Source organism: Eptesicus fuscus, chromosome 10 (genome assembly GCF_027574615.1).
Source record: "Eptesicus fuscus isolate TK198812 chromosome 10, DD_ASM_mEF_20220401, whole genome shotgun sequence".
Classification (NCBI taxonomy): domain Eukaryota; kingdom Metazoa; phylum Chordata; class Mammalia; order Chiroptera; family Vespertilionidae; genus Eptesicus; species Eptesicus fuscus.
The window spans coordinates 67,498,368-67,510,870 of record NC_072482.1 but is presented as its reverse complement, the minus strand read 5'-3'; the positions used below and the strand labels follow the sequence as shown (position 1 = coordinate 67,510,870).

The 12,503-nt window shown below is 44.6% G+C and overlaps 1 protein-coding gene across 2 annotated transcripts in view; it reads right to left on the bottom strand.

Moving 5' to 3' along the window:
• The window catches only part of EPM2A (EPM2A glucan phosphatase, laforin), a 379,313-nt gene extending 369,349 nt beyond the window's left edge, over positions 1–9,964 (bottom strand). For both annotated transcript variants that reach the window (XM_054722330.1, XM_054722331.1), the window contains exon 1: positions 9,664–9,964. In XM_054722330.1, coding sequence (XP_054578305.1) covers positions 9,664–9,964 — 301 coding nt within the window. The remainder of the gene's footprint in view (positions 1–9,663) is intronic.
• Between the last annotated feature and the right edge of the window lie 2,539 nt (positions 9,965–12,503).

Below are 12,503 nucleotides of genomic sequence, written 5' to 3'. Positions count from 1 at the left end.
CTGGGAACACAGCTAACCTAGCCAGATGCTGGACTGGACTTTCATATGGAGCAGAAACTCTGGGCAATGGCTTTGATTCTAGCTCTGCTGAAGACAAAATGAGAAAAAGAGAGAACTCATGGACATGGACAACACTATGGTGACTGGTGGGGATTGATGGGGGGGGGGAGTAGAGGTGAGGGTGGAGGAGGGCATAGAGGGTATAAATGGTGATAGAAAAAATAAAACTAAAATTTCAAAAAATAAGGTCATATATTGGTAATTTATGACAAAAGACATGACTGTACATGTTCCATTAACATTTTCCAAAGGTACAAACAGTTCATAAGATCTACAAATAAAACATCCAGAAATGACGGCAATAAGAGATCAAATGACAATAAAAATTCTCTTTGCTCTTGGAAACAGCTGAGATCCTTCTGCAACTAAAAGAAACTGATTTTATAGTAGCCATTCCTCTGATTCCCTAGGATTTAATTAGCTAAAATTCAGAATAAAGCTCTATGCTAATGTGACATTATGATTTAACATTTAAAAACATGAAGGTCATGGAATTGAAAATATTAAACTTTTCACTCTGGTGTATACTGGCTGTTCCGCAGACCTGAGCTAGCTGGGCGTGGCCCAGGGTCCCACCATCAGAGCAGAAAACTGAGAAAATTTTCCAGGTAACAAAAGTTTCAATTTTTTGATGGTGTTGGAATAAAAGAACACTTTAATGAGCTTACTGTAACAGAAGCTCTGGCTCAGGCGTCCTCAAACTACAGCCCGCGGGCCACATGCAGGTGTTTTTGCCGTTTCGTTTTTTTACTTCAAAGTAAGATATGTGCAGTGTGCATAGGAATTTGTTCATAGTTTTTTTTAAACTATAGTCCGGCCCTCCAACGGTCTGAGGGACAGTGAACTGGCCCCCCTGTTTAAAAAGTTTGAGGACCCCTGCTCTGGCTAGTCAAACCTGACCTGCTAGAGGAACTTCTCTCTTTCCCAGAAAGCTGAAATCTCCTCAGACTTCCCTTATCTCATTAAGTTATCCATTCTCTGGCTTTCTACAGATCCAATTTATAAGTCTTTTTCTCATTCATTCTCAAATCTCAAGCATTTTGTGCATTACCATTACACAAAGAAACATATTTAATGAAACATAAAATTTCTACCGTATGTGTTTCTATTTCCCTAAACACCATAGAATGTTATACTTGTTTGCCTTATCCACCTTATTATTTTGTCTCCATAGAAGCTCCAAGGCACATTTTTAAGATTGTACTTGCTCCACCACCTTTTTTTTTTTTTTAATGTATTTTTATTGATTTTTTACAGAGAGGAAGGGAGAGGGATAGAGAGTCAGAAACATTGATGGGAGAGAAACATCAATCAGCTGCCTCCTGCACACTCCCTGCTGGGGATGTGCCCGCAACCAAGGTACATGCCCTTGACCGGAATCGAACCTGGGACCCTTCAGTCCGCAGGTCGATGCTCTATCCACTGAGCCAAACCAGCCAGGGCTCCACCACCTTTTGGAAAAAAGAGTTTTGTAACTTTTCTCTCTCCCCACCATATAATCATGCAACAATATTTTAATTTTTCCTAAAATTAAAACCTCCTTCTGCTTCTAGGGGACATGAACAAGTCATCTAAAAGTAGCAAAATTTACATTTCAGATCTCATTAACTCTCTGGCAAATCCACAAACAACTGCTGGGGGGAGGGGGGGGAACCATACTCTCTGAAACAATGTAAAACTAAAATGTCCAGCATCCAAACAAAAATCAATAGAGGTTAAAGTTAATTTCTTTCCTGTATACCAGCAATAAACAATTGAAATTTAAAACTAAAATTAAAAAATATATACTATGTAAAATAGCACCAAAAAAAAAAACCTTATGTATAATCTGGCCAGTATTTCTCAGTGGGTTGAGCATCATCCCATGCACCAAGTGGTCACCATTTTGATTACTGGTCAGGGCACATGCCTGGGTTTCCGGCTAGATCCCCAGTAGGGGGCGTGCAGGAAGTGGCCGATTGATGTTTCTCATAGATGTTTCTATCTCTTTCTTCCTCTCCTTTCCACTCTCTCTAAAATATTTTTAAAAATACATTTTAAAAAAACGTATATATAAATCTAACAAAACATATACAGGATCTGTATGTGGAAAAGTACAAAACCCTAATAAAAGACCTAATTAAATAGAGATATAATCCATGTTCAGTGATTAAAAGATTCAATATTTATAAGATGTCAATTCTTGTACACTTGATCTATAGAGTCAATGCAATCCCAATCAAAATCATAGTAAGCTATTTTATAGATAGCAACAAACTGATTTTAAAATGTATATGAAAAGGCAAAGAACCAAGAAGAGTCAATATAATACTGAAGAAGAACAAAGTTGGAGAACAAGTCATATTCCATTATTTCAAGATTAGTATCTTGTTACACTTATCAACACAGTGTGCTATTTGTGAAAAATAGACACAGTGATCAGTGGAGAGCCCATGCAAGGTAAACATAGTCAACTCATCCTATCTAATAATAGACAAATATGCAAATTGACCATACCTCCGACACACCCACAAGCCATGCCCACAAGGCACACCCACCATCCAATCAGAGCAAGTATGCAAATTAACCCAAGCCAAGATGGCTACAGCCACAGAGAGCAAGGTTTCCTAGGTAATAGAGGAAGCCAAGCTTTCTGCCAGCAGTTGCAGGCCTAAGCCTCCACTCAAGCTACAAAGTTTCAATTATAGAAGGTAAACAAATTCAAACAAATGGCGGCAGAATGGAGCTTGAGAGAGCAGGCCAGGGTTGCCGCCGGCAACAGGGGAAGCAAAGCTTTCCGCACACCCTGGCAGGGCCCACCCGCTTAAGGCAACAAAGTTTCAATTATAACCCCAACACAAATGGCTGCGGGCCTCGGAGGGAGCCCCAGGCTTGGCTCTGCTCCAGGCTACAAAGTTTCAATTGTAGAAGGAAAATAAATTCCAGATACCAGGGCCTCCGCTTGGGTTGCCAGGGGGCGTGGCCCGCCTGCAAACCACCACAGGCCCCTCACTCAGGCCTCCCCACGCCCCAAGGGAACCCCACCCTGATCAGGGACACCCTTCAGGGCAAACCAGCTGGCCCCCACCCCTGTACCAGGCCTCTATCCTATCTAATAAAAGAGTACTATGCAGATTGATCATCACTGCAACACACAATATAGCTGCCCCTATGTGGTCAAAGATCCTGCCCCCATGTGGACACAAGATGGCCACCACAAGATAGCCAGCAGGAGAGGACAGTTGGGAGGCACCCGGCCTGCAAGGGAGGGCAGTTGAGAAGGACCAGGCCTGCAAGGGAGGGCAGTTGGAGGTGATCAACCCTGCAGGAGAGGGCAGTTAGGGGTAACCAGGCTGGCAGAGGAGGGAAGTTGGGGGCAAACAGGCTGGCAGCAGAGTGGTTAGGGGGTGATCAGGCTGGCAGGCAGGCAAGCAGTTGGGAGCCAGCAGTCCTGGATTGTGAGAGGGATGTCCGACTGCCCATTTAGGCCCGATCCCATCGGGCCTAAATGGGCAGTCGGACATCCCTTGAGGGGTCCCAGATTGGAGAGGGTACAGGCTGGGCTGAGGGACAACCCCCCTCCGTGCACGAATTTCGTGCACTGGGCCTCTAGTTATTTATAAAGGCAATTCAAAAAAGAAAGAATCGTATTTTTAATAAATGTTACTGGAACAATTGGATGTCTGTATACAAAAAAAAAAAAAAAAAAAAAACAAGATGCAGACCTTACACCACACATTAAAAAATTAACAAAAAATTGATTCTAGACCTAATGTAAAACTATAAACCTTCTAGAAAATAACATAGGAGAAAATTTAGGTGAACTTGGATTTGGGGGTCACCTAAATCAAAACCAAAAACACAATCCATGAAAGTAGAAATTAATAACCTGAACTTTACTAAAATTAAAAGTTTTGCATCGAGAAAGACACTGTCAAGACAATGAAAAGACAAGTCAGACTGGGAGGAAATATTTGCAAATCACATATCTCTTAAGAAGTTATATACAAAGAATTCTTGAAAGTCAGCAATAAGAAAACAAACAACCTAATTTAAAAATGGAGAAAAGATCTGAGTAGACACTAAGATATAATATCAGTATATTGAAGAAGATATACTGATGGCAAATAAGCATATGAAAAGATGTTCAACATTATCATTAGGCAATTGCAAATTAAAACAATGAGATACCACAACACATCCTATTAGAATAATTAATATCCAAAAAACAAACAATACCAATTGTTGATGAGACCATGGAATAGCAGGAACTCTCATTCATAGCTGTCAGGAATAGAATTTAAAAAATGCTATGGCACTCTGAATGACTTGTGTCTCCACACAAAACAAACAAAAAAAACAAAAAACCTTGCATATCAATGTTTAAAGTAGCTTTATTCATAATCACCAAAACCTGGAAGTAGCCAAGTCCTTTGATAGATAAATGGGTAAACAAACTGTGGTGCATCCATACCATGTAATATTACTCAGCAATCCTATCTAATAAAGAGGGAATATGCTAATTGATCATCACACCCTCACAAGATGGTGGCACCCAAGCCAATAAAGAGGGAATATGCTAATTGACTGCCATGCCCTCACAAAGATGGCGGTGCCCACAGCCACAAGATGGTGGTGCCCAGTCCCCTCAGCCCCGCCTCCCCCAGTCCCCTCAGCCCCGCCTCATCCAGCCGGAGTCCCCCAGTCCCCTTAGCCCCACAGGGGAAGGCAGTTGGGGGCGATTGGGCCGGCAGGGGAGGGCAATTGGGGATGATCATGCCAGCAGGGGAGCAGTTAGGCATCAATCAGGCAGGCGAGTGGTTAGGAGCCAGCAGTCCCGGATTGTGAGAGGGATCCCAAATTGGAGAGGGTGCAGGCTGGGCTGAGGGACAACCCCCCCCCCATGCATGAATTTTGTGCACTGGGCCTCTAGTAGAAAATAAATGAGCTAACAAGACACACACACACAACACCCTCAGATACATCCTGGTAACACAGGCCTATAGTAAAAGAAAAAAATAATGTAAGGAAAAGTTTAAAAGCTTCAAAAGAAGAAGAAAAAATGCAGATTGCCTACACGGAAATGGGCTTATTTTGATATTCGAATTATCAACTATAATGGGTGCTAGAAAGTATAAAGGCAAAGCCATCAAACAGAAAATTATTTTGAGACTAGAATATTTACCAAATGATAAATCAAGTGTAAGAGCAAAACAAACACATTTTCAGGTATTTGAGGACTCAGATATTTTGTCTTCCATTTACTGTTTCTTGAAAATTATTTGAAAACACAAGCCAACAAAATGAGCCATATATACAAGAAAGAGGAAGATGTGGAATCCAAAACAATGCAAATAACACAGTAATTCAATTTTTTTTAAAAGTCCCAGATAACTGTGCTCAGGAAGCTACATATTAGTGAAAATTAGAAGAGGAATTACCCAATCTTTTTAGGAAAAAATGTTCTCAAAAAGTAAGCAATTTGCATTCCTTAAATAGTGCAGTCAAGCTAGAAAATTTTGAGGATCTGTGTGCTTCCCCTGTTTAAAAATTTAACTAGAATTTTTAAAACAAGTTGAAGAACATTACCATCCAAATATGAATTAAAACAAATTCTGGTGTCATTTTAGGTAAAATTTGAGCATCATTTATATTTTTAAAAAAAAAATTTTTTTTTTTTTTTGCTCTCGTGGCACAGCTTCTATGTCACAGAATTATATTTCCTTTTCTATCAGTCTATTTGAACTACTTGGTTCTGCAATATTTCTTAATCATAATAGTAAGAACAACAACACTTACTTAAAATACATACTACTCTAAGTCCTTTACATTTATTAGCCAATTTAGTCCTAAGTGACTTGCCCAAGGTCACCCACTAGTTAGTGAACCCCAGCCTTCTGGTTCCAGAATACCTGCTCCTACCTAAACACTGCCTACACCTCCTCATAATGCTCTTTGTTAACTTACAGTTCTTAGAATCAATCTATCAATCTACAGCAGGATGCCATTCTAACACTTATAAAACAGAATTTAAATTACATAAAACTTTAAAAATACATGTTATATATTATACGTTTGTATAAGATTTATATATAATTTAAAATAATATAAAAATCAGCAGGGGGAGAGAGATAATGAACTTAGCTAAATTCCTCATATTTCATAGCAAGTATCATGGTTGATTTTATGGGTATACATCAACTGTCACTAGATATTGTCTAATTTTAATTAAAAAATATATATAACTTGCTCTAGTCGGTTTGGCTCAGTGGATAGAATGTTGGCCTGTGGACTGAAGGGTCCCACGTTCGATTGCGGCCAAGGGCACATGCCTGGGTTTCGGGCTCGATCCCCAGTGGGGGTGTGCAGGAGGCCGATCGATAATTCTCTCTCATCATTGATGTTTCTATCTCTCTCTCCCTCTTCCTTCCTCTCTGAAATCAATAAAGAAATATATTTTAAAAATATATATATGTAAGATATATATTTTTTAAATATATTTTATATATATCATATGGTAACTCAGAAAAAAATCTAAAAACATAACAGTTAAAGTTGCTACATCAAGAAATAGCAGTATTGCCCGGTCGTTGTGTCTGAGTTGATTGGGCATCCTCTCACGCACTGAAAGATTGCCAGTTCAATTCCCAGTCAGGGCACATGCCCCATTTGTGGACGACCCCCAGTAGGGGGCATGCAGGAGGCAGCCAATAAATGTTTCACTCTCACATTGACATTTCTCTCTTTCTCCCTCTCTCCCTTCCTCTTTCTAAAAAATCAATTTAAAAAATTTTAAAACAACAACAAAGAAATAGCAGTATAAACAAATTATTCAAAACTTTGGGAGGAAAATCAGAAAAGCTGAAAATAGATAAGGAGGGGGGACTGGGATGACTTCTGTTTTTTCCATTTTAATTTTTATTAAAAATATTAGATCTTATTTCATTATAAAAAATAAGTACATACTACTATTAATAATGATAGTACTGTAAAAAAAAAAAAAGGCAAAAACTGAAGGAGACTTTCACCTCTGACATGAAAATGCAAAAGGACAGTAAGTGCCACCAGCCCATGTAACCCCGTGGGGTACAAAAAGAGGCAAAAGATAACATATCGCTTATTACAGAATACTCATCTTTGCTGAGTCTGTTTCCACATGATTATGGCCTAAATGGCCTATCTTTGTCATATAAACTTCTAAAAAGACCTTCATTTCATTGGCTTTAGACATCTATTGAGTATCACACACTCCAATCCTTCACCTCACCCATTTCATTTAAAGAAAGGGCTGTGTAAATTCACATCACTGGCAGGGGTCTACATTGGTGAAACCTTTTCAGGGTAGAATTTGGCAGTCCTCGTTGGATTGTAAACTAGGGCTACACTTGGATTTCATTTCTCAGAATCTCCCCTACAGAAACACTTTCCAAATGCTCAAAGGTAACTCTATACACAGATTTTCAACTAGGCTATCTTATCTAATAATAGACAAATATGCAAATTGACCATGCCTCCGACACACCCACAAACCACGCCCACAAGCCACACCCACCATCCAATCAGAGCAAGTATGCAAATTAACCCAAACCAAGATGGCTACAGCCACAGAGAGCAAGGTTTCCTAGGTAACGGAGGAAGCCAAGCTTTCTGCCTGCCCTGGCCAGGCCTAAGCCTCCACTCAAGCTACAAAGTTTCAATTATAGAAGGTAAACAAATTCAAACAAATGGCGGCAGAATGGAACTTGAGAGAGCAGGCCATGGTTGCCGCTGGAAACAGGGGAAGCAAAGCTTTCCGCACACCCTGGCAGGGCCCACCCGCTTAAGGCAACAAAGTTTCAATTATAACCCCAACACAAATGGCTGCGGGCCTCAGAGGGAGCCCGAGGCTTGGCTCTGCTCCAGGCTACAAAGTTTCAATTGTAGAAGGAAAATAAATTCCAGATACCAGGGCCTCTGCTTGGGTTGCCAGGGAGCGTGGCCTGCCTGCAAACCACCACAGGCCACTCACTCAGGCCGCCCCACGCCCCAAGGGAACCCCACCCTGATCAGGGACACCCTTCAAGGCAAACCAGCTGGCCCCCACCCCTGTACCAGGCCTCTATCCTATCTAACAAAAGAGTACTATGCAGATTGATCATCACTGCAACACACAATATAGCTGCCCCCATGTGGTCAAAGATCCTGCCCCCATGTGGACATAAGATGGCCACCACAAGATGGCCAGCAGGAGAGGGCAGTTGGGAGGCACCCGGCCTGCAAGGGAGGGCAGTTGAGAAGGACCAGGCCTGCAAGGGAGGGCAGTTGGAGGTGATCAACCCTGCAGGAGAGGGCAGTTAGGGGTGACCAGGCCGGCAGAGGAGGGAAGTTGGGGGCAAACAGGCTGGCAGCAGAGTGGTTAGGGGGTGATCAGGCTGGCAGGCAGAAGTGTTTAGGGGCAATCAGGAAGGCAGGCAGGCAAGCAGTTGGGAGCCAGCAGTCCTGGATTGTGAGAGGGATTTCCGATCCCTGGTATCGGTCCTAAGCGGGCAGTCGGAAATCCCTTGAGGGGTCCCAGATTGGAGAGGGTACAGGCTGGGCTGAGGGACAACTCCCCTCCGTGCACGAATTTCGTGCACCGGGCCTCTAGTTACTGTTTATAACAGGGGGGGGGGGGAGAGACACTTAAATGCACATTGGTACATGCAGAATATTTTGATGCCATTTAAAAAATGAGATACATCTATATCGAATAACCCTAAAAGGTAATATATACACCCACACACACATATGAGTGGGTGGGTTTAAGATGTGAAGAGCAGTTTTTTTACCCTGTGAATTTATTTGATTTTTTTTTTTTTTACTACCGGCATTATTGTTTTTATATTTCAAGAAATCAGAGCATGCCTCAACTGTCATGTATTTGGGATCAAATTAATCCAAAAAGAGGAAAAACTCAAACCTAAGGGGGGGAAATCATACTGCAATTGGCACGTTGCAGTCTAGGATGGTGCAATGGCTGGCTTCACCGGTTGGGTCCTTTTTTAGTGAACTAAGGCAAGAAAATGAGAGCACAACAATTGAGGCACAGTGGGGGCATGAACCCTTGAGCGGAGGGGCTCCCTGGCAGTCCAGGGACTCGGCGCAGCGGGGACCCCGAGGGTGAGGCGGGGCCTGGTGCCCGGAGCGGAGGAAACCGCCGGCGGTGCTGGGTGACCTGGGCCGTGAACTGGAAATGAACTGGGTACTGGGTGTGCAGGGAAGCGGTCAGAGGCTCAAAGACCCAAGATCCGAACGGACACAGACAATGCCATGGGGAAGACCTGGGGTAGGGCGGGAAGGGGAGTGTCGAGGGGGGGAGCGGGGGCAAAAAGAGAAAATGGGAGGCATCTGTAAGACTGTCAACAATTTAAAATAAAATAAAAAAGACCCCAGAGAGGGGGCGCTGACGAGGACACAGCAAAAACCTAGGGCCCGGTGTGGGGCGTTTGGCCAGCAGACCGGGGGGGCGGCTTCGGAAGCCAAGCGTCGGGCGAGGCTCCCAGAAGGATCGCAACGGGGACTCTGGGGCCGCCGGGGCCGGGGCCGGGGCCGGGTGCCCGCCGGGGTCCCCGCTCCGCGCTCGGGGCGGGCGCCAGCTCCCCGTACCTTCCCAGGAGAGCTCTCCTCCGGGCTCCCTCTTCAGGAACTTGTACCAGAACCGGTCCACGCGGCCCGGCTCCACCCCGTCTTGCGCCGCCTCCTCCGGCGCCAGCTCCACCTCCCCGAGCCACAGGCCCGGCTCCCGCAGCGCCTGCGCCCCCGCGCCCGCCGCCGCGCCCGCCGGCCTCATGCGCACCGCCCCGCGCGGCTCCCAGCGCCCCAGCTCCGGCCGCGACCCCACGACCAGCAGCTCCGGCCCGGCGCCCGCCCCCACGGGCGGCACCACCACCCCGAACCGGAATCGCATGGCGGCGGGTGGCGTGGCGCCCGGTGCCCGGCGTCCCCGGCGTCCCCGGGTGGCAGACCGGCCGGAGCGCGAGGCGGCCGGCGATTGGGCGGCGGCGCGCGGGGCCTGCACGCGAGAGGCCCGGCCCCGGCGGGAACACGTGCGCGGCTGCACCTTTTTTGGGGCGGCATCACGCGGCCCGGGAGCAGATCTGAGGCCGGGGAAGGGGGTCAGCGGAGCCACCACCCGCCCGTCCCGTAGAAGCGGGCTGGGCGCGCAGAGACAGTAAGAAAGGGGAAAGGAAAGGGGGTTCGGAAAGGGAGGAAAGAAAACCTCTGATAGGCCCTGCGGTTTTGCAGTCATCTTTCCAAAACACTGGGAATTATCTTTATGAGGTTCCTAAAGGGAAAGGGAATGGCACAAAGAAAGCAGCCTCCCTGATACTGAAGTGGGGGGCAGATCCTGGGCCGGTCGCCGGAGAGCTTGGGACCTTACCCTGACCACTCACCCCCCGGCCCTCGGGCTCTTTAGGTGGGGTCAGACCAAACCTGGGTTCAGCAGCCTCGGTACTTGGGTTCTGGCTGGGAAAGAATTCAGACTCGAGACCCAAACTGTAAGAGAACGTTTATTTGGTAAATCACAGAGGTAGAAGCAGTGATTCCTAGAAGAAATGGGCTTAGGAAACAAGTTACAGAAGTAAAGGGAGGGTGCTTGGAGCTGGGGAGTGAGGAAGCTAATGGTAACCTGCCTTGGGGAGGGGCAGAGAAAGGCTGGGGGTGCTCCTGGGAGGGAGAGCACGCTGGGTGGCACTGGGTCCTCTGTCCTGAGGGTTTAAGGATGCAGAGTTTAGGGAGGTCCCAGGGGGAGATTCCAATAGAACATTCAGCAGTTCTCCACCATGTGTCCATTCAGGGTTGTGGTCGCCCCTGATTGATTGGCCCACTCTGGGTAGGGGGTCATTATTCAATGCAGCTGGCCCTGAGGGCAACCGTGGGGGTCTCTGGTCTGATTTTGCTGCTTTTCTAGACCTGGAGCTGAAATACAACTGAGACATAGATGTTATCTCTAGGGAGGAAAGGTCAGGGGGTCCAAACCACCAGCGATATGCTAGGGGAGGAAACAGTCACCCTAGGGTGAGGTCCCACCCTACAATAGTTTGTCCCTTGCTAGGCACCTGGGGCTTTACACCCTGGTGACCTTCTGTACCTAGCCCATCATCCTAGCTCGTGTCTGTCTAACTGCCCACCACAAAATGCAGGTATAAAATAATCTTGAAAGACCCTGCTAATCCTAAAGGTTCTGTCATTGGTAGAAGAGGCGTCATGTAGACCCAGAGCTGATGCATAAACAGTATTTTCCCCTTGCCTAGTCCAATTCAATGCCTGAAATAAAACATGATCACTTTCTTTTTTTAAAATTATATTAGTTTAATATGTGTAAAATGGGAAACAAAACAAAAACTCATTCTGTGATTATAAATATATGGCATTCATAATTTTTAAATGGCATAAAAATAGAACCTTTTGTTGAAAACTTCCTTTCAGTAAAAGCACTATTTTTTTTTCAACTTAAAACATTTTTATGTTAAGAAATACAGGTTTTAGCTATTTGGTTAAAAACAAAACTATTTGCCTGTGAGGCGGGGCTTTATTTTTGTCACTGCCATAAGGTAAACCAAATGTCCTGTTAACATATTTGTTACTTTTTTAAATATATTTTTACTGACTTCAGAGAGAGAGAGAAACATCAATGATGACAGCGAATCATTGATCAGCTGCCTCCTGCACGTCCCACACTGGGGATTGAGCCTGCAACCCAGACACATGTATGACTGGGAATTGAACCGTGACCTCCTGGTTCATAGGTCAATGCTCAACCAGTGAGCTGGGCATATTTGTTACTTTCTGATCCTTTAATAAAATTGTCCTTGTGTCCTTACAATTGTATTTTCACAAACAAATAACAGTCTCTTCTGTAAACTGAAGACATACTGTTTACCAGTATTTGAAAACTTGTGAATAGCAAAAGAAAGCCAAAATGTCCTGCATTCAGAATACCATGAGTACAAGGGAAAGTACAAAAAAGTAAACCATACAAACTGAGTCTCTCTGTAGAACAATTAGTAAATTCATAATACGTTTTACTCTTCAATATTGGTATTCCACTCAATGTTTGGTTGGTTGCTAAGCTTAAGGATAAACACAAAGAAAAATGTGATGACAGCAAGGCTGGCCAAACATGGCTGATTCATTAGCAAAGCAGACGTTAAATCACAGTGGCATGTGAGTCTGTTTATTCATTGCTCTTACAGAATACAGAATATTCTTAGACTAATTTTAGGAAACTAGGAGTCATGTGGCCATGCAAGAACACCAGGAGCTGACAGCTTAGGACTTCCTTGTTGAAGAAAGACTGCGGTCTCTTATGTACTTTCCAGATGGCATTACTCCCACCGGCTCTTTCAAAGTGAGAACTGTCCATTGTCAGCCTACAGAGGTAAACTGAGGCAAGCTCGAAATTGTTGAAAAAATGTGAGTTTAATAAGGAATTGCAAAATAAA